This window comes from Triplophysa rosa, linkage group LG21, assembly GCF_024868665.1.
Source record: "Triplophysa rosa linkage group LG21, Trosa_1v2, whole genome shotgun sequence".
Taxonomy (NCBI): Eukaryota; Metazoa; Chordata; class Actinopteri; order Cypriniformes; family Nemacheilidae; genus Triplophysa; species Triplophysa rosa.
The window spans coordinates 17,230,606-17,253,085 of NC_079910.1; the positions used below are offsets into that span (position 1 = coordinate 17,230,606).

Below are 22,480 nucleotides of genomic sequence, written 5' to 3' on the forward strand. Positions count from 1 at the left end.
CATTGTGAAACAAGATCCACAATACCCAGAAATTTACACTGGGGAGCAGGTCAAACTTAAATGTAGCATTCAAGAACAGACATCAAAATGGGCATACCAGTGGAAAAAAGACGAATCTGTACAAGGCATCCTAGGCGATACCTACACTATCCAAAGTGCCACACTCTCTCACAATGGGTTGTACACGTGTCATATAAGCAGGAATGGGGTTACATTTTCATCTGAGTCTAAAAAATGTACAATAATCGGTAAGATAATCTTTTGTGTTGCATTTTTATATGTCCAAGCTTACAATGCAACAAAATACATAAATAGTCATTCTGCTATGCGGTTTCTGTTTATCCATACAGAGCCACCTCAACCAAAACTCTCAATAGAGTCTGAATGGAAAATCTTTTACCCAACTGAAAAAATAACTCTGAAGTGTTCGATCAATGCAAATCCAAATGAATGGCGCTATGAATGGTACAAAAACGAATCTCCTCTCCCTGAAGCAAAGGACACGCTCTTGATCAACTCAGCAGAAATAAGTCATTCTGGAAGTTATAAGTGCAAAGGGAAACATCAACAGAGATCACAAGTGACTACAAGTGAAACACAAGCTTTGCAGATTCACATTCTTGGTAAGTCAAGATAATTGAAATGAGGAAGTCAGATATGAAGTAGATCACAGAAAGGTTATATTTTTGCCAAATACAACAACATGATACTCTACAATATGACTGATAAATAAAACAGACACATTAAAGGTGCTTTCATATTGGTGTAGAGTCATTGGATATTGTCATCTTTAAGAACGGTGCTTCTCAACTCTGGTTCTTCACTGCACATTTTGTGTGTCCCTTATTTAACACGCTTGATTCATATCATCACCCTATTAACAGAGAGCTAAACCAGAGCTGTGTCAGACAAAGCAGAGATACAAAATCTGCAGAACTGTGGACCACATGAGTTGTAAAGCGCTGTTTCTAAAAAAATAAGTCTGACACTGTCGGCAGTATAGTTCCGTTAATTTAGTCTCAGACTTTAAAGAACAAGCACCTGTGATTTAGAACAGATTTGGCTGGAGATGGATTATTAATTATACATTTATGTTTTCAAGGTACCACGCCAAAACCAGAGATTAAAAAACATCCATCGTTCGAGTTTTTCTACACTGATGAGCGAATTCTGCTTTCTTGTAGCAGGTCAGGTGATGGTTGGGCATATCACTGGTACAAAGACTCAAAGCCAACACGACCTTCTATCACAAATAAAAACTACACCATTAACCCAGCATCTCTCTCTGATGCTGGTGAATATTACTGTCAAGCAAAGAGAGGCGACTTCCCAATCAACAGTGAAACTCTGAAAGTGCAAGTAAAAGGTATGTTCCTTTCAAATATATAAATGAGTAAAATGAATTACTGTAAATGTTTGAAACAAAAAAATATTAAATATGACACTAAAACATGCAAAAAGGCCCAAAACATCTATCAAAAATATTGCTTTTATTTGACATATGCAAAAGTATTTATGTGTGTGTGCACGTGTGTTCTACACAGAGCCACCTCAGCCAAAACTCTCTATAGAGTCTGAATGGAAAATATTTTATCTAACTGAAAAAATAACTCTGAAGTGTTCAATCAATGAAAATCCAAATGATTGGCGCTATGAATGGTACAGAAACATAACTAAGCTCTCTGAAGAAAAGGACACGCTCTTGATCAACTCAGCAGACATAAGTCATTCTGGAAGTTATAAGTGCAAAGAGAAACATCAACAGAGATCACAAGTGACTACAAGTGAAACACAACCTTTGCAGATTCACATTCTTGGCAAGTAAACATTTTTCTGTAAACATGGAATCAGATCTAGAAGGAACAAGTCGGAAAGTCACATTTGTTATAAAGCGGTCAAGTTAAAGGACAGTTTAAGTTGCTATTTCCTTTCTCACACTTTTCTAAGGGTGTGGAGTGATATGTGTCAGAACTGCAGCTTCTTGTGCAGTCTTAAAAAAGGTGTTCAGTGGGCAGCCACCACAATCAGCACAATTCACTTCATTTATTCCTCAGGAATAACATGCACATACATTTCAAGGCAGTTGTTTATTGATCATTTTACTTTTGTTGTGTGTAGATCCCACTCCAAAACCAGACATAAAGATACATCCAACTTTTGAGTTTTTCTACACTGATGAGCGAATTCACCTTGATTGTAACATGTCGGGTGATGGTTGGGAATATCACTGGCACAAGGACTCAAAGCCGACACAACCTTCTATCACAAATACAAATTACACCATTGACTCAGCATCTCTCCATCACACCGGTGACTATACGTGTGAAGCAAAGAGGGGTGACTTCTCAATCTACAGTGAGCCGCTGAAAGTGGAAGTTCAAGGTAAAAACCCCTTACTTCCTACATTTCCACAATTAAACTCTGTTTCTATATGTTAAAAGGGTTTCTTTTCTATGAAGACTTCTATGCCTTAATAAACAACATTAGCATTGACCATAAAAACATAAAATCAGTGTAAATGCTATACTGTAGCTTTAAAAGCTCACAACAAAAACTTGAAACCCAAACCCGTTCTCTTGACACTACAGCGCAGTAAACATGTACGTTAGTAGACGTAAACGTGTTAGTAAAATGAGAAGATGAGCGATATAAATACACGGGTACACTAGGTGGCGGTATGTCCACCTGGCACCAGCCTGTCTATACCTTAAAAGAAGAGCTCCTTAGCTGTTCAAGGTAAACATATACTGTATGCATTAAACTACCGCCTTTGCCTCGGTTGAGATGTTTCATGGGCTGCACCGTAAGCCTCTATGACAAAGAAAGAAAGGGGTTAGAAAAGTCAGAATAAGCATACTTTACCCTATGATAAATTTAAAGGGGTCATAACATTAGTTTTCACTCTTTGAACTGTACTTAGCATGTATTGTTTTTGTTTGAGCATTAAAAGATCTGTAAAGTTATGATGCTCAAAGTTCACTGCAAAGTAAGATTCAAGATTCAAAAGCTTTATTGGCATGATACAATCATTTGTACATTGCCAAACCACAGAAACATTAAATATAAACTTTTTCATACAAATACAGGTTAAAAGAAAAGTCAGAAATAAAAGGTATATAAGTATCTATATACACATCAATATAAACAGAAAAAAGCTAAGTACTCATCAAAAGACTTCGTAAGAGTGACAGGATCCTGTCATATACAGTAGTGTCAGTTTGTTTGTGTTGTGTTGTGTAGTATTTTGTTTGTTTCACAGTTGTGGTTCTGTTGCACTGGTTATTCTGTTGTCATAGCAGGACTTGACATACAGCTGCTGAAAAAAACCCCAATTTTTATTTCAAAACAGCATTTCTAGACGTATTGTGGCTATTCCAGTCCAGTGTCTGTTGAATTTCAACAAAATCAAACCTCAGGAGCAGAGGCGGATACAGAAAGTAGATGATAGGTGGGCCTGTAACATTGTGGGTGGGCCGGAATAATTTGCATCATCCTTTCAAGCGGAGTAATTTTTAAGAAAAATTAATGGACCTCTCTGTCCCATTGTGGCGTCAAATGCAATTCACTAAACTTCGCTCTGCAAATGAAACGGCATCACCTTGCAGTTGATTTAACAAGGTCCCACGGCTTTGCGGTGCATGGCTTTCCCTGTATGCGTCAAAAGTCAGCGAAACTGCGTGCGGTTTACTAGACTCGTGTTTGCTACAGGCCTTTCGGAGGAGTTTCCAATTTTTTTAACCGTCTCTTGTGAAAGTAAACTCTGTGTGTACCTCAGGAAAATGTCTGCATGCTTTACAAAATATGGCACCTTTTGTATTGCTATATTTAATCCATTTAAACTGTTCATACCAATAAGAACTGAAAGAGCGTGGCTTTCCATAAATTACAGTAATCGGATATTTTCTGTTCTTCTATCGTGGACAGATCTGGAGGTGGACAAATTTGATTTACTAATTCGGAAGAAGGCTGAGTGAGAATATCAGTGAAGGCTGAGTGAGAATATCAGTGAAGGCTGAAGCATAAATGCTGCCATTAGCACTCGACTCATTGGATGTTGCTGTGTGTATTTCACCTTCATTTCCAGGTGCCTCGCTGTGTGTTTCTTCAGTTTCATTATCTAGATGTGTTTTTTTGAAAAACTGCTGCATGGATAGCTGTTTAGCCATGTTTACATGATCATTGAAAGAGAATCAACAGGCAGCAACATTGGCGCGCAGCATAACTGCCGTAACGCAACTGACGTCACGTGAGCACGTTCTTAATAATATTTGGATATTATTATTAATAAACAAACAATTAAAATGTTTTAATTTAATTTATACAATTCAAATTTAGAATTAAGGTTAAAAAAAATATTTAATAATATTAAAAATAATTTTCTTGGCTCTGAATGGGTAGGTGTAACACTCTCCGCCTGCCCGTTCTCTACCGGACTCCAATTCCCACAATTCCCTGCACGCACACCTGACATTGTTGATTTCACCCGCACCTGTTTCCCATTTCACTTATTTTCTGGACACTATTTAGTTCTCCGTCTGCCTCTGTTTATGGAGTTTCTGTGAACTTTTGGATGAACGGTGATTCCTGTTTCCGTTGGGATTGTACACTGCCTGTTTTTTTACCCGTTTTACAAAGGAGTCTGTTATCCTGTGGATTTACGTTTTGTTTTTTTGACTGTGTCTCGATTTATTTGGATTCATCAAACCTGAAAACCTTACCTGTGGTGGTGACATCCTTCTGTTCCCGAGAATCTTGTGACAGAATAACTGACCTTAAAAAGAAGAAATATGTACCTTTGTCTACCGGATCCGGACTGGGATGTTACCTCTCCAGAAACCCAGCTTCTGCAGCTCGGTCAGGACGGCAGATCTCTGGAGAGCTACGCGGAGGAATTATTCGAGGCGTGCCAGCTGGTGAGTTGGAGCGACCCCGAGCTTAACCATTTCTTTCTGGCAGGACTGGATGACGAGCTACTCGCTCTCCTTATGCTTCCCGACGCAGATGAATACCCCCCGGAGGACTTTATTAACCGAGTCCTCCAGGTAGTTGGGTGTGAATTCTGCGTCGGGGAAAGTGATGAGAGCGAGTACAGTAATCATCCGGTCCTGGCTTTAAATGAGGGGCTTGTTCCGGCTCGCGTGGTTGGCGCGCCTCAGTCCTCCGTAACCTCGCGCTCTTCAGGGAGGCACCGCCGCCGTAGGAAACGGCGTACGGGTCAAGAACCTCCTGCACCAGCGTCTTATCACTCCCCGGATTCTGCCGTTAATTGTGGTCGACGTATGGAAGGCCGTATGGGCAAAAACCTCCCACCACCACACCAGCCGGAGCCTACTGGAGTTGTTCTTCCTGAGCTTCCCCTGGCACAGCAGCTACTCTGGGAATTCGACCCCCTGTTCCGGACCCCCACAGAGCTCGTTCCAGAGCAAATTCCCCTGGATTCGGCCCCTGAGTTAGTCCCCTTGGACCCCGTTCCAGGATGTGTGCCCCAGACTCCACCTCGGCCCATCGACCCCATGGCGTCCCCTCAGCCACATGCTCCCTCGTCTCCATCGTTGTCCGGTCGTCCACTGGCTCGGCCGGGCTCCCTCCTCCCTCCGGATCCGTTGGGTCAGTCGGCGTGCCGTCTCGCCTCAGGACTCTGCTTCTCCTGTTGCTCCTTGTCGCTCCGTCCCGTCGGCTCTGTTAGCCTTCTCCTTTCCGTCGGCTACTCCTTGGTCGTCAGTCGCTCCGGTCTCGCCGCGGACTCCCAGGTCTCCGTCTCTGCCTCGGTCAAGTGCGACTTCGATTCCGCTTGGTCCCGCTGGATCCTCGGCATCACCTGGTTCCATCGGTGCTCGGCCTCCACGTTGGCCACATGGACTACCTGGCCCTATTGACTGCCCCTTGTCCACCCCTCACCCACCTCCTGAGCCCCCTCCTTTTGTTACGGCGCGAGGAGGTTATCACATAAAAAAAATTTTTGAACTTTTCCTAAATACATGTACAAATATTACTGTTGCATTGCTTAAAATTGCTTGTATTGTGAGTATGAACTTGTTTTCTTTGCAGTATTTGAGGTCTGAAAAAATACAGAGCATCTTTTCTGTTATTTTGACCTGTTTCTCCAGTTTTCATTTTCTGCAAATAAATGAAAAAAATAAATATTTTTTTTATTAAGATTTGGTAAAAATATTGTTAATAGTCCACAGTTCACAGAATGAAACAAAAATAATCATTTTACCTAAACACAGTCTTAAAATTAAAATCTTAATTTTTCTCTTAAATGGTCTTTTAATTTTTTCCGCGGCTGTATCTTCTGGGCAGATTTTAGCTTATTGGGTTTTCTCATAGTATGTATGCAGGACTAAACCTGCAAAAATTATAAATAAATAAATGTATAAATAAATAAATATATAAACGAATAAATTTAATTATTTATTTTCATATCAAGGAATGAATGGTTTGATAAAACAAAATAATTCGTTTTAGCTATTATTGATCTAGCTTTAACTTTTCTTTTCATTTTTTAAATTGATTTATTATTTTTTGTGTCCATTTTTTAATTATTTTTAATTATTATTTTTTATTTTTAGATTTTATTTATCATTTCCTTTTTATTTATTTATTTATACGTTTATTTATTTATTATCGCATGTATTTATTTCCACTTTTATTTATTTATTCTTGAATTTATTCTTACTTTTCTGTGTCTTGTATGATAATTAGATGGGTTGGTCTTGCCTACTATTGGTTCAGCGTAGATTGAAGCGTTTGATCGATTACTCTTGACTTGTTTTGGACTAACGTCACGTCACTCACTGATCGTTTGCTTCGTGTATAACGTTAAGTAACTATGGCGGGCGCACAATTAGCTAGAGAGTTACAGCATTTAGCCAATGAAGTCGATAACCATGCATCAAGTGACTATGTGTCATTCAGATTAGATGCATTTATTGATGATTTATTACAGATTGACGGTGAGATAAATGATAAAGTTCTTCCTCAGTTGTTAGCCTCTTTGCAGCACATTCAAAGTCTGTGCGAGTCAGAGGGTGCTATGGTGGTGTTACAGTTCAACTGGTGAAAATCATAAAGCACAAAATGTAATAAGGTTTAACTACACAGATGAGCTTGTAAACCGAAGTCGCAAGCTAACGCTTTGTCAAAGTGATAGTTATAAGCAGCCTTTCGGTTAGAAAAAGCGTAAAGATTTAATGTAACATGATGTAACATAATGTAAATGAATTGAGACATAGTGAACTTAAGTCACAAGTTAACACGGTAGTAATGAGCATCGTTCTTTCACTACAGGGGCCATCAAATGGAAACCATTCCTTCTAAAAAGACGTGGTTACTAAACGGTACTCGTAAACTACATTCCATAAGAGATAAATAACACAGAGGTCACAAGTTAAAACGGGCATATTCCCTTGATTCATCCAGCTGCATATTGTTGTGTGACATCTTGATATTATTGCAAAGATCCGCAGCAGCTAGCATTGCGAAATAGCTTAGTGTGATTGTTACCGTAGTGACACGCTGCCTCGCTTTATTGTATGGGTACGAATCCCGTGTCAAATCGCTTTATTTATTTTTTCACCTCGCTTCAGCCGTTACGGGCGATCATACCAATAATTTGCAATCTTAACAAGAATGTCAAAATCATGTAACAAGAAAGTCTGTGTTTATTAGACATCTTAATATCAAGTCGTCTTGTGCTTTCAGAATCGACGAATCTGCTGAGGTCGTTCATGCACCTCTTTGGCAGAGGACCTGTAACCGGAACTTGGTCACCACCTTAGCACCCCCTGACTCGCACAGATTTTGAAGAACTTTGTCATTTATCTCTCCGTCAATCTGTAATAAATCCTCAATAAATGCATCTAATCTGAATGACACATAGTCATTTGATGCATGGTTATCGACTTCATTGGCTAAATGCTGTAACTCTCTAGCTAATTGTGCGCCCGCCATAGTTAGTTAACGTTATACACGAAGCAAACGATCAGTGAGTGACGTGACGTTAGTCCAAAACAAGTCAAGAGTAATCGATCAAACGCTTCAATCTACGCTGAACCAATAGTAGGCAAGACCAACCCATCTAATTATCATACAAGACACAGAAAAGTAAGAATAAATTCAAGAATAAATAAATAAAAGTGGAAATAAATACATGCGATAATAAATAAATATAAAAATAAACAAACGTATAAATAAATAAATGTAAAAAATAAAAGGAAATGATAAATAAAATTATCTAAAAAAATAAATAAAAAAAATAATTAAAAATAATTAAAAAATGGACACGAAAAATAATAAATCAATTTAAAAAATGAAAAAAAGTTGAAGCTAAGATCAATAATAGCTAAAACGAATTATTTTGTTTTATCAAACCATTCATTCCTTTATTTATTTTCATATTATTACATTTATTCGTTTATATATTTATTTATTTATACATTTATTTATTTATAATTTTTGCAGGTTTAGTCCTCCATATGTATGAAAGCTTGTCCTTTTGTTGAAACGGGTTGAAGTCTTTGTGGAAGTTTGTAAATTCGGGGAAAAATGTTTTCTGATATGTGTATACTTTGGGCATGAAGTTAAAAAGTGCAGCTCGGTTTGCACTTGATTTGGTGCGCAGTGTGGACACAGTCGGTCTTCTCTAGGTGTCCATGTCTGTCTTTGTCTGTCCATCTCTATAGTGAGGTTGTGGTCACTGAGTCTGTACATAGTCAAGAATTTTCTTAGTTTAGGGTCTGTAACCATTCTCAGGTATTCTGACAGTTTATATTCTCTGTTTAATGACAGATACCCAGAGGTGGACGAAGTACAACTTCCTTACTTGAGTGAAAGTGCAGATACTACTGGTCAAATATTAAGCCACTACAAGAAAAAGTTGTAACGACAGATTCTTACTTGAGTAAAAGTACAGAAGTACATGCTTTTAAAAGTACTCAAGTATTAAAAGTAAATTTCCTTTATGTCAGTTGTGCATTGTTTTATTGTCGTATAACTTATGCCTCTGAAGCACCCTACTGAATACACTGAGTAGCTCACAGTATCAGTTGTATTAAAGGAGTAGTTCACTTCAAAATTTGCCGCCATTGACTTTCCATAGTAATTTTTATTCCTACTATGGAAAGTCAATGGGGGCAAATTTTGCAGTGTGCAACTCCTTTAAGAGCTTTATATGTTTAGCACATATATGTTTAGTTTAGATATAATCCTGTATGATCATTTAGCCTAATTATCCTCCATAGCCCCCTAGTCCTATATGTATTTATGAGCAGTGTTCTTTTATTTTGTATATTCCCTTTACCAGTTTTAGCAGCAATTTAACAGTAAGTAGTAAGGCTCTTGTAAATAGTAAAGTGTAGAAGCCATGTGTTTGTTGGATTTATTAACATTTGTATTACCATAATTTAACTACAAACATAAACTATAGCTAGTATAATGAAACTATGGTATTTTTAGTTGCTGTGGTTTTACTAAAGATTATTAATTGGAGTATGGTTCCTATATATAAAAAGGGTTCTATTGTTTTTATTTCAACAGGAATACTTCAACTATAGTTACTTCAGTAAAAACATCATTCATTTTCCAAATCGCTTTAAATGATATAGCAGCAGATCAGAAGTTAACACGCACGCGTAGCTCAAGATGTATGTGATGCTTATTTACCGTTTAGCCGTTATGTTTAGCCTGTGATTGTTAGCTTGTTTTTTGACAATGACTGCAGAAAATCAGATTTAATTTGAATATGTGAGGTCACCCCCTGTCCGGGGCCGCGATTTGTTGTTGAAGCCTTTTCTTTAATGGATGGAACCAGATCCACAAATGCTCACTCAGTGGATGGACAAACTGACTGGATTATATCCATGAGAATGGCCTGACATCATACACCACATCAGACAGAGAAACCAAGCGTGTATGGTAAAGAGCAACTGATTTAGATGCCTATGTATTAGATGACTATACTGTATGTCAGTGGAAAATGTTAGCAAATGCAACTACTTGAACACACACCTGACAAACGACTGATACATTCAGGTCATTCGCTAACTGCTAGTTGTACAGCTAACAAAGTTAGCTTTTATATATGTAAAAATATTAACGCTAGGTGAAAAATAACTTAGATTTTTAGACACGTACCCAACCCATATTCCATATTCACAAAAGTTTCAAACATATACATTTTTTTGTGTCTTTTAATGTCTAATGTCTTTATTTCTTAAATTATTTTAGCATTATTTTTCACATGTATTTCATTAGAGCACCTTATAGCTATAGGAGAATTAAGTAGCGGTTCTGTATACATAGTTCAGTTGACCTGTGCGTCAATTGTTTGACATCAAACAACATGGTGGCCTCCGAAGGTTAAAATAAGTGTTACATGGTGTGTTTTTTAAAGTAATAAAATTGTTTAATCTGTTTCTATCAATGAACTTTAGTAGTAGAAGCCAATTATAACATTAAAGGGGTGATATGACACGGCTGAAACGAACATTAACGTTTGTTTTATATGTAATGCAATGTGTATACATGATTTAAGGTTCAAAAACGCTGTTTTTCCACATACCGTGCATGTTTGTATCTCCTCTATGCCCCGCCTCTCTGAAACGCGCGGATTTTTAACAAAGCTCATCGCTCTGAAAAGCGAGGTGTGCTATGATTGGCCAATGGCCAGTTAACCAGTGCGTAGTGATTGGTGGAATACTACAAGCGTGTGATGGAAATGTAACGCCTCTTACCATATTTGGAACATCAGGTTCCTCTTCAATTGTACTGACAGGTACGCCCACCTTACTTGAGTATACATTTGGGCGGTCTTATTCAAATCATACCACCAACTGTCGTAGATTTGTGGGGGTGTGGTTACACGAGGCGTTTCAGGCAGTTCTTATTTAGCGTTCGCTTTTAGATAGAATGCATCTTTTGTTCCGACACTTTAATTTTTGCAATTTTACATGTCTAATACATGCATGCAGGGCTGGATTAACACAAGGGCTAGTTGGGGCTGAAGCCCCAGGGGCCGCGGAAGGAGGGGGCCCTTGATTGGCTGGAGGAAATGGGAGCTGTCCTTACATCATTGATTGACAATTCATATAGGTGGTTGATTATAAAATAACAAGAAGCTATTGGAAAATGTTCCTGACTGATATAATTCATGGTCCAATCAAAATCACTTTACAAAAAACACCATTACGTCAGGAAACGACTCTTTGCGTTATGCTTTCGCATGTTGAGAATTCCGTTTGGCTCGTTGGTGTTCAAAAAAGTGATAGTTGTGCGCAAAAAGGAGAAATAAAGTTGAAAGGGGAAAACGTGAGGTTAATCTTACAGCTAAATTTCAAAACTAACCAACTACTTCAGTTCCCTCTGGGACAAAACATCCATGCCCGAGGAAATTCCTGGGTGCAGAGGCAATACACATTTAGCATCACCCACCACCACAGATCAACATGCTTTACATGTTGAAGGTGAGTTAGCAGCAGCAGTAGGTTATTGTTCTTATAAACAACCAGTTAGAAAGCCTTCTAACTCCTTCTCAACGTTTTCTTTTATTAAGTCTTGTTGGCGGTCATCAGTGGGACAAGAACGACATGAGCCATTTTACACAGATTTTCCTGGAATGCGACATGTCACATGGTTAAAAGCATGGATTTTAACAGTATCATTAGGGGTTTGTGCTCAGCTAAAGTTCGAAAGAAGACTTTTTAACGTTAAGACCCTATTTAAAGTATTTATTGTAAAATACTCATTAAGGAAGTGATCGCAAATGTTTTGGCTGATTTTGGAAACCTGTTTGTTTGAAGTTCATATCTGGAGTTAATATTAATGTTTTTTTAATAGCCTAATAGGCTTTAATAGGCTTTGCAAAATTGTGCTTATAGAAAATAGAATTTAAATATAAGATCATTTTCTACAATAATAGAAAATTAGTTGCTAATGTTAACGCGTTGAAGCATGCAATTAATGTTTTTTAAGGAAAAATATGTAACGCAATTACCGCAGAATCCGTTTGTTTTGTGATCCTTTGTCTAGCGTTACATTATATAATCACACTCTTATTCATGTACAGGCTTTTAAACCACTTAAGCGCGATTTGAAACAGTTGCTTTGACGCGTTCAGTGTAGATAGACAGCTTCTAGCTGCGGGACGCGGCAAAACGCAACGCGGCAGCTCTTAAAGAGGCCGCATTCTTAAACCTGCTGCTGTGACTCCTGTCACTATAATGTTAACCAAAGAACAAAAAAAAAGAGGAATTCAATGTGTTTTGTAGCTTTAATGAAAATTCTTCTGTATTTAATTTAGAATTTAGCATTAAAGACTGAAAAGTGTTTGAGAACTTTTTGAGAACATTCAATTTCTGTATATTTCCTACCTGTTACATGATAGCGCTCAATTATACTGTTGAACGGCTATAATAGATAAAATAATTAGAAAAGTAAATATAAGAAATAAATATTGAGTTAATGTTAATGTTTTTTTAAATAGCCTGGAAAGTTTTGTATGCAAACTTGTGCTTATATAAAATAGAAATTAAATGTAAAATTAAATTAGTATGAAATATTTAGAAAAGTAAATATAAGAAATAAATATTAAATTAAATTAAAACAGTAGAAAATTAGATGCATAGAATAATAGTAGCAATAAAATGTAATAAACACTGCAAAAGACACCGTGGCATGGCAATAAAATGAAGGGAGCCCTTGGGTTCGCTTTAAACCCAAGGCCCAATGTGTTCTTAATCTGGCCCTGCATGCATGGGAAAATTATAACACACCAAAGACACAGAAAAACACGTATTCGCGCCATATGACCCCTTTAAGGCATACAAGGCTCTATAGTTGGGAATCGTTTTAATGATAATAAAAATATCTGTTGTTGATCTTGCCCTAGCTGGACAAATCTAAAATAATTTGCTTGCTTTCAGCTCGTTCACCTGCTGTGCTGACGCTGGTCACTGAATTAAGTGACATCATGGCTGGAAATATCCTGACATTAAGCTGTGAGGTCTCAGATGGTGAAGAATGGAACTACACCTGGTGTGAGAACGGACAGGAGCTGAATGAGTCTATAAATACATTAAAAGTGGAATCAACTGCAGATACTATAAAAAATGAATTTAAGTGCAGGGGGGAAAGGACAGCACGACCCCTGTACTCCTCTTGGAGTGAGGTGTTTGTAGCCAAGAATATTGGTAAGTAACTATAATATTTGCTCAATACTGCCCAGGCCAACTGAGTAGACCAAGCTGGTACAGAAATTAAGGTTGACTCTATAGAGCATGCACATCTCTTCAGAGTTTAGCTTCAACCACATATGCCTTTAAATTTCTAGTAATCCTGAACAACTTGATTAACTGGATCATGTGACCCATATGCTTTTTGACCAATGACGTGAAAGTAATGCACGAAGGCGTTGTTAAGAGTATAATTTAATCACAAGAAATACATTTACGTCTGTACTTACACTTGAAAACAGCCATATACCTTGCAGTTTTCCGCCATCTTTAATTTATACATTTTATGGTTGCTCAGCTCCCGTGGCATCATGGGATAGAACAGTGTCTATCCAATGCACACCCACAAATCTCGGCGGAAGCAGTAGACCATCCGGGTATTTCTCGCCTACTGTTTTTGGCATACATAGGTTTCGACATGCTATTTATACCTCATACTGATTTTCACATATTATATGGCGAGTCTGACACCCCTGCTCTAGAGTATAAATCAACAAGACTCCCAGATCCAACTTGACCATCTTAAAAGGCTATGATGGCTTTACTAATAGTTTGACTCATCTTTGTTGTTTAATTTGTTTAAAAGGTATTTTATAGTTTTTGAATCACAGCAATCATACGTTAAATCTAAACACACTTTTGCTGCTTATCTATTACACTCTACCTATAAAATAGTCATTGTTTATTGACGAAAAAACTTATAGCCACAACAAATAATCCCTGAGGGAAACAAGCACAAATAAGCAAAAAATAAAGGAATAACAAAATGTTCTGTGAAAATTTGGTTTTTCCACAATTGTCTCCAATTTTACTAAGGTGCTACTAAATAGTGTTGTTGGTTAATGCTGTACCTTCAGTAACTTCAGCCTGTGCATTTCTCACCTTTGTTGCAGTGTTCAAAAGAAAAATACTGCTAGCCATATCAGGATGTTTCGTCTGCTGTATTGTTATTCTGATCATTGGATGCGTCATACTAAAAATCACCCGTAAACCAGGTACATTTAGTGTTTTTAGTGAATTCCTAAAATGTTTTACATTTATAACATTATCTAGCTTGGTATAATAGCTTGGTATTGTTTAACAATTACATACTCTATAAAACATTATTTTTTATCATTAGAGAAGAAAGAGAAAGTACGTGAGGACTTGTTTATCTCAATGGCAGACTACGAGAACCGTGAGTTGAAAATTGTGTTTGTGCATGTCTGTCCCCAGAAGTAAGCAGTTTTGCGAGGATTGTGCATACAATTTAATAATTTAAATCACTCCCACACATCTAGCTTTAATAATATGTGAAGTGTATTTGTGTCATCTTGGATCGAATAATAAAACAAACCCACAGAGTATATGTAAAGTTTATACAATTCTCCACATTACATTCACTTTATTACTTTATTACTCTTCACCGAAGCTACATCACCCTTGATGGAGTGCATAAACAACAAGGCAACAGACAAAGGTACCTTTTCTTCACCGAGCATAACTGATGACCAGTCTGATCTCATAGGAATTTGTAACTATTTTATGAGGTGACCAGGGGCGATTCTAGGTTTTCAATATTGGGGGGCTCAGCCTCCAATGTATAGCCCCTCTCTACTGTATACATTACTAAAATAAATAAATAAATAAGAAAGAAAGAATACGCAGAATGAAGACAAGTTATTGTTATTAAAAAATATCACATTAATCGATCAATTTATAATTCAAAGTGACAACAACAGCCATCCATATAATAAATGTCACAATCAACTGCTGAGTTATTATTTAGTCGAAGGAATAATAACTTGATATGATGTTTCCCTGCCATTCATCCCGATTAGCACAAGCACTGTCACTCCTGTGCATGACTGTGTGTTCATCCGTCACATCCACAATATGTTTTAAATCAACACTTCTGTTAACTGAGAACTCAGAGCAATGAATAACACAGCTGCATCAGTCTGGACTGACTCTATCTGCACGTTGTCTTTTCGGGGTGCAGAAAAATAAAACAGCACTTCATCATTAATAACACATTTCTGTGCGCTAAAATACCTTCATGATTGTTTTCTGGAGTAGGCTATGCCGTGTCATTGGTGTGAACTGCTTTCATTTTGGTGGAGGTAAACAACTAGATAACAGTGTGACGAGGGGTGAACGCAGACAATGCAGCAGATGGGAAAGTGTCTTGTTTCGCTCCTGCATCATATTATGAAAACTGCAATTATAACAAAGAATTGCAAAGATACAGATGAAGACTGAAGAACACGCAAAATAACGCAGCGCGCAGTCGTTTTCATAATAAGAGTTTTAAAGAAAACTAAAGCGATTTCGATTTCCTGTGCAAATTACATAATTAATCACAATTTTTTAGGGGGGCTAAGCTTGAAATTTAGGGAGGCTAAAGCCCAACTATTAACATACAATTGATAGAAAGATTGAAAGAAACCTATCCCTAAACTCAGAAAAACACTGTTTTATATAGTCACTGGGTTGAGCCAGTTGGGTGTTTATTATTGGGTTGTTTTCTCAGTAGTTATACGTTTACAACAACATAATTTGTTGGAAAGAAATGATTCAGATTGAAACATCCAAACAAAGTGTTTACACGAATGCTAAAAACGTGATCAGATTGATATGTGTGTTTATATGTGACAAGCTTCAAATCGGATTTGATCATCGCACAATGCACAAATATACGCGCTGTTTAAGCATTCTAGCCATCCTCATACTGTACCATTGCTTCTTTATTGTAATAGAGCATACTTGAATTTATCCTTAGTGGGAGATGATGAGCGTGCACTTCATGCTTCACAAACTTAACGTCGTATGATACAAAAGTACTGCGAGAGTGATTCAAAAGTACACAAAGCCGTTATTTTCATGTCATACACCAGCTGGCTTCATAAATGATAAGTGAAATGAGAATTTTAGAATGAAACGACCATGAACACGGCTGCAACAGTCATTTCCTTCAACAACAGCATTTTTATTCGGATTTCATTCACCTCATCAGCTCAACTCCTGTCTCATATCAAGCCAACGCTATGGTTACCTGATGCAGGGGTTTTTCACTTCATCAGGATGGAGCGGTTTTCAGCAAGGACAAATTGTTGGATTTATTTGGAGAAACAAGGTTTGTGTGAATCTTTTTTATTTATTTATAATACATTGCTGTACGTGAGAAAATGCTACAGTCTGCAAAATAGGACAGTTCAGATAGCATTAACTCTAAATGCACACTGGAATGTGCTAGTTTGTTATCTGTTTTCTGCTTCTTGAACGAATAAAACGTCTCATTAGATCGAAGTTAGACATTTTTTGTCTGAAACACAGTATGTGACTTACAGTATGTAAGTCATTATTACTAATTATTATTACGTTATTGATACGTCGATAAACACATGACACAAGTGTCACGTTAAAAGTAAACATGGTTGAAGCTGCCTGCTGGCAATGAAATCCATGCTGTCATCGCATTTAATATTTAGTTTTTCTTTCGTTTTAACAGGTTGGGGCCAACAAGCTTGAATACTTGAGAGAATCGGAGATCGCTAAACTCTTTCCAGTCAATGCCATCAAGCTTTCTGATTTTGTGCCGTTTTGTTGTACCTGATTGTTGTCATGTTAATTTACTGTTGATACAACACTAATGTTTTTCTTGAGAATGTGTGAAGAGAAATGAGATGATTTATTTGCTGTTTCATTGAAAATAAAGCTTTCCTATAAAATAAGTCTGTTTTTTAATGATTTACTTCCTAATAATGGAAAATAAGAAACCATGGTATTAAATTAAAATGGCCTATTATTGGGTTAGTCCATCTTTGAACTAATTTAAAGGGACAAAACATTTTCAAATAAACCTTTTTTGAGTGTAACCACCACTGGTATGAAAGCAGAACGTAATGAGATGAGATGTACGAATGAGATGTATGGACTGCACCTCATAAAATAGTTACAAAATGCCATGAGATTGTTTTGTGATGCCAATTAAGTGGCATATAATTCCTAATCAGTAATTACGGTTTCATTTGTATTACAAATTTCACGTTAAAAAACGAAGCGCAATGAAGCAACAAGTATGGTTTTTCAGAATCAGGAGAAAAAGAAGAATTGCATCTGAATCATATTTCAGTAACTCATGTGGATGGTGTCATAAAAGGTATGTCCTTAAATCCTAATCATTTATAATTTTACACTAAATATCAATTAACTGAATTTTATTTGATTTAAGATGAAAATTCACCACCAGCAGATGCTAACGGCTTAACGTCTTTTAAAGGTACAAGTAAGTTTTTTTCATTTAAACACAAATTCATTCGAATTTTGTGCCTTTTATGGTTAAAATTGTCAAGCTTTGTATGCATTTTGGAAATTGCATTTATTATAATATAGATGTGAGGGAAAAATCATTTCACACATTCAATACTTTAGGCCTTAGATTCAATACTTCAATACTTCAAAATGATTCACAAATGAAAACAACCTTTTAAATGTTAAAATATAACATGAATGTTATCGGAACAAAAACACTAGAGGCTAGACTAGAAGTGAAAGTGGCAACACTTCTCTGCCTCTGAACGCAAATGTGGCATGATGACGTCACAAATACCGTATGCTAATTTGTTTTTTGGGGAAAGTGTTTCTATCGAATCGTGAGGTACGAAACAATTCCAATCCCTATTATAATGTGCCTGTTTTACCTTTACAGGTCCTTAGATATTTGGTCAGCAATCAAGATCAGAATGAACTTTCTCTTTTTGCACTAAGACAGCTAAATGACATGCATATTTTCCATAAGCCTGCATTACGTATTACAGCATAGCACTTTGTCTAACAGCAGTTGTACTGACAAACAAGCCTTTGTTTTGGGCCGTAAACTTTTGAATTTAACTGCAATGTTATTCAGTATATATGTGACATAGGTAACAAAATCCTGCCCAAGAGCGAGGTGATCTTACAACAAAAATAAAACACACAGACAGCAATGTTGATAACGTGCTCAGTGTTTACACATTACTGTATCTGTATACACCTTGTCTGTTTTCTTTGTAAAACATCGTTTTGTTATTGTAATTAATTTGACCATTTATTATTTCTGCTTTTGTAAGGGCCGTGTTTACACTTGTGTGATATACATTTGTGAAATAAAGGTTAACTTAAACCATTCTGAATTATTATTACTTCTGTTAAGGTATTGTTGGTAAGACGATTTCATAAACAGTGTTTTTCAGAGAAGATGAAAGGCCATATCATTCCCAAGATTTTCAATATTTCACAACCAAAGTAACTTAAAAGCTTGGGGAGGATGAATGTTCTTGTGTAATCGGTCAGTGGGATAAATCATGATCCTGGTGTGAAGCTCATGTTTAAGCTTGACCAAAATGGGTCAAAATGAAACCAGAATGTGCTTGACATGAGGACTCACTGACCTTATGTGGTGACGGTACGGTCCTCAGGAGGTGGTGGTTCATTGTGGAAGCTTGTATTGAGCAGGTTCAAAGTTACAAATATGTTTGTAAGCATGCAAAGGCCACAGACTTATTATACAATTTATATTTTTTCAAAAAAGTACCTGGATAACTTTACAACATAAGAGTTCTGTCACGTTTTAGTGATTTTATATCTTTTCTTGACTCATGTTCTTTGTAGTTTCCTCCATGTTTTTAGTGGTTCACATGTCTAATGTATCTTGTTCTGAATGGTTTATTGTTCCAGTATTGCCAGGTATCTCATTACCTAGATTTTCTGTAATTTTACTTTAGTGTTTCTCTTTATATCCTTGTTGGTTATTGTTAATAGTCTGTGTAGTTTTAATTTAATGTTTATGGTTATGGTTCTGTTTTCAATTATTTGGATTCATCAAATTCTTTTGTAACTGCACATAGATAATAAAGTAAAGTGAGGTCATGTGAGTAAAAGAATAAAGCAATTGATTGTAATGAATCTGAGAGAAATTATGAGTTTTAACTCAATGGCAAATATACATAATTGATGTTGTTAACTGTGTATCCAGTAGCATTTTCCATAGGGCTGAGCAATAAAACAATATGTATCGACGATACACTTATCAATAACGATAGAAAAAAATGTTTGACATAACGCTCCAAAGTTAACATATACAGTGAGGGAAATAGGTATTTGATCCCCTGCTGATTTTGTAAGTTTGCCTGCTTGCAAAGAAATGAAGGGTCTATAATTTGTATGGTAGGTTTATTTTAACTGATAGAAACCGAATATCAACCAAAAACCAGGGAAAAAATATATATAAAGGTTATAGATTTGCATTTTGTCAGGTAAATAAGTATTTGATTCCCTACCAACCAGCAAGAATTCTGGCTTCACAAATTGGTTATGTGCCTATATGGACCACAGATTAGTCCTGTCACTTTAAGAAAGTACTCCTAAATCAGCTTGTTATGTATATAAAAGATGCCTGCCAACAGAATCTGTATCTTCCATTAAACCTCTCCACCACCATGGTCAAGACCAAATAAGTTTCAAAGGATGTCAGGGACAAGATTGTAGACCTGCACAAACCTTGAATAGGCTACAGACAGAAGCTTGGTGAGAAGGAGACAACTGTTGGTGCGATTATTTGGAAATAGAAGATATACAAAATAACTATCAAATGCCCTTGTTCTGGAGCTCCCTGCAATATTTCCCCAATGGGGTAAAGATGATCATGAGAAATGTTAAAGATCAGCCCAGAACTACACGGAAGAAGCCTGTTAATGATTTCAAGACAGTTGGGAACACAGTTAGCAAGCAAAACATTGGTAACACATTGGTAACACGCTATGCCACAGTAGACTGAAATCCTGAAGCACCCGCAAGGTCCTCCTGCCCAAGAAGGCCCGCCTGGCTCGTCTTAAGTTTGACAATGAACATAAAAATGATTCAGAAAAGGCTTTGGCGAAAGTGCTGGCACTGCTGTGAGACCAAAATGGACTCCTGTGTTTGGAGGGAGAGAAATGCTGACTATGAGCCCAAGAACATCATGTCTACAGAGAAGCACAGTGTTGGAAACATTCTGCTTTAGGGCTTTTTCTCTGCTACAGGTATACAGGATGACTTCACCGCATTGAGGGGCTGAGGGACGGGCCCATGTACCGTAAAATCTTGGACGAGAACCTCCTCCCCTTAACTAGGTCACTGAAGATGGGTCATGGATGAGCCTTTAACATGACAAAGACGCAAAACATATTGCCAAGACAACCAAATAGTGGCTTAAGGAGAAGCACATTAAATGTCCTAGCCAGTCTCTAGACCCTAGTCCTATAGAACCTCTGTGAAGGAGGCTAAAACTCCAATTTGCTGAGCGACAGCCAAGAAACCTTAAAGATTGACAGAGGAGTGGACTAAATGTATCCGGACACATGTGCAAACCTGGTGACCAACTATCAGAAATGTCTGACCTCTGTGCTTGCCAACAAGGGTTTCTCCACCAAGTACAAAGTTATGTTTTGCTCGGGGATCAAATACTTATTTCATTGACTGAAATGCAAATCAATTTATAACCTTTATATAACATTTTTTCCCTCTGATTTTGTCTCTATCAGTTAAAATAAACCAACCATAAAAATTATAGACCCTTCATTTCTTTGTAAGAAGGCAAACTTACAAAATCAGCAGGGGATCAAATACTTATTTCCCTCACTGTATACAGCCGGTTTCATCTTAACCACATAAAGAAACGTTACTGTGCATGCACACTTTTGTGACCCCAACTGAACTTCCGGTACACATTCACAAACAATAGAGTGCCTGTAGATTATTTCTGATAACAATCAAAAGAAACCGAGAAAAACTGTTACTTGGCTAAAATTTAGACGGCGATACCAAAACTCAACCGCTAGATGTCAATGTATTGCAACAATGCTTTTACAGAGAGCTTGTTATTCGCGCTACAGTGTTCATGACTGAGCGGGCGCATCCATGCAGTGCGACACACATTCACATCCACTATTTAACAGTATCTCTATCACAGACATTGCAGTTATTCGTCATCATGAAAGTTTATTATCTGCATGCATTTTCAAAGTTGTGCCTGTTTAAACTTTCAAGCGATTTGCCTCACAGACGTTTCTTCGTCACAGACTTATAAGCGCGCCACACACATCCGATGCGCACGCACGCACACAGACAGCACAGCACAGCAAACAGCGTAGGTAGAGAACAAAGTTCTCTTTCACATCTTATTAGCTATTTAACTGCAAAATGCACACAAGATTATGTGAAAAACACATAAGGTTAACATAAACACAGTGACGGTCTCGCCTGAATAGGGACACAGCAGTACCAGGCTTCTCCACTGAGCTTGTTACAGTGAAATGCTGAAGATGTATAAGGTTAACAAATGTTCACAGTCTAAAAGGAAGAGACCGGGAACAGACAATTTTGTTAAATATAGTTGTGTAGTTAATTAAAATATATTTCAGCAGCTTTGTAGAACATGTAAAGAGATAAAGAAGGCTTTCTGGGTAATTCTTTCTGGGAAAACTCTTCGGACACCTTTCACTTTCTCTTTAGTTCCCGATGTTTAGTGGTGCTGGAAGATTAGGTGAAGTGTGTACGATAATCAAGGCTTAACCTCATTTCTGTGATTTTTATTCAAATAAGAAAACATTACAAAATTAAGACAATTATTGGATGTCAGACTTAACAGGAGGAGTTTGGTTGAATATCATTTTATATGTTTGCCTGTCATGCTATTTTCTGTACCTGTAACTTTTTTATTTTTGTCCCTCATTGTACTTGGGTGTGTTTTCAACAAAAGAACAAACCCTCTTTTGAAAGAAAAATATTCAATGTACCAAGCAAAATAACTAACATTGCTACAACATCTCACATTAGTCAACTTTTCATGTCATAAATACATGAAATGGTAGAACTGTCTTTCTAACTTTGTTCAATTCATTTCATTTTCCTGAAATGGTCAAAAAACACAAACGGTTTCGTTATTGCACTGGCTTCAGCTTAAGCGCTGTAGGTGTGGTTCAGTGCATCGTAGTTCATAGAAGTGTTGAAGAAGCATTCTCTCAACTTCCTGTTTCCTCATTTTCATTTTAAGTAGTGGATTATGACTTATTCACAAAACAAGTAATAACAAGAAATGTAGCATTTTAAAACAAGTTTTGAACATGTTTAAAAAACAGTGAAGAAAAATGCAATGTCATAAATTCATCCAAAAATCACAATAAACACCATTTGCTATATTTCAAGTCTCCTTTATCTCAGGGATGCTAAATGTCGTTGGTTCACTCATCTTG

At 37.0% G+C, this 22,480-nt stretch overlaps 1 protein-coding gene across 1 annotated transcript; it reads left to right on the top strand.

The window, feature by feature from the left end:
- The first annotated feature begins 1,730 nt into the window (after positions 1-1,730).
- LOC130545472 (uncharacterized) lies at positions 1,731-18,317 on the top strand. Its single transcript, XM_057319986.1, has 9 exons — positions 1,731-1,817; positions 2,119-2,382; positions 12,921-13,187; positions 14,123-14,224; positions 14,350-14,406; positions 14,641-14,688; positions 17,302-17,370; positions 17,443-17,490; positions 17,920-18,317. Exons 2-9 carry the CDS (start codon positions 2,202-2,204, stop codon positions 17,925-17,927), a joined length of 780 nt encoding a protein of 259 aa, XP_057175969.1. The 5' UTR covers positions 1,731-1,817; positions 2,119-2,201; the 3' UTR covers positions 17,928-18,317.
- Positions 18,318-22,480: the final 4,163 nt, after the last annotated feature.

What these genes read in the sequence shown, in the direction of transcription:
- LOC130545472 (XM_057319986.1), top strand. Translation starts at nt 2,202, where the DNA reads ATGTCGGGTGATGGTTGGGAATATCACTGGCACAAGGACTCAAAGCCG. An exon ending in GCTGAAAGTGGAAGTTCAAG is followed by an intron (nt 2,383 to 12,920) that starts GTAAAAACCCCT and finishes GCTTGCTTTCAG; the next exon opens with CTCGTTCACCTGCTGTGCTG. An exon ending in AAAAATCACCCGTAAACCAG is followed by an intron (nt 14,225 to 14,349) that starts GTACATTTAGTG and finishes TTTTATCATTAG; the next exon opens with AGAAGAAAGAGAAAGTACGT.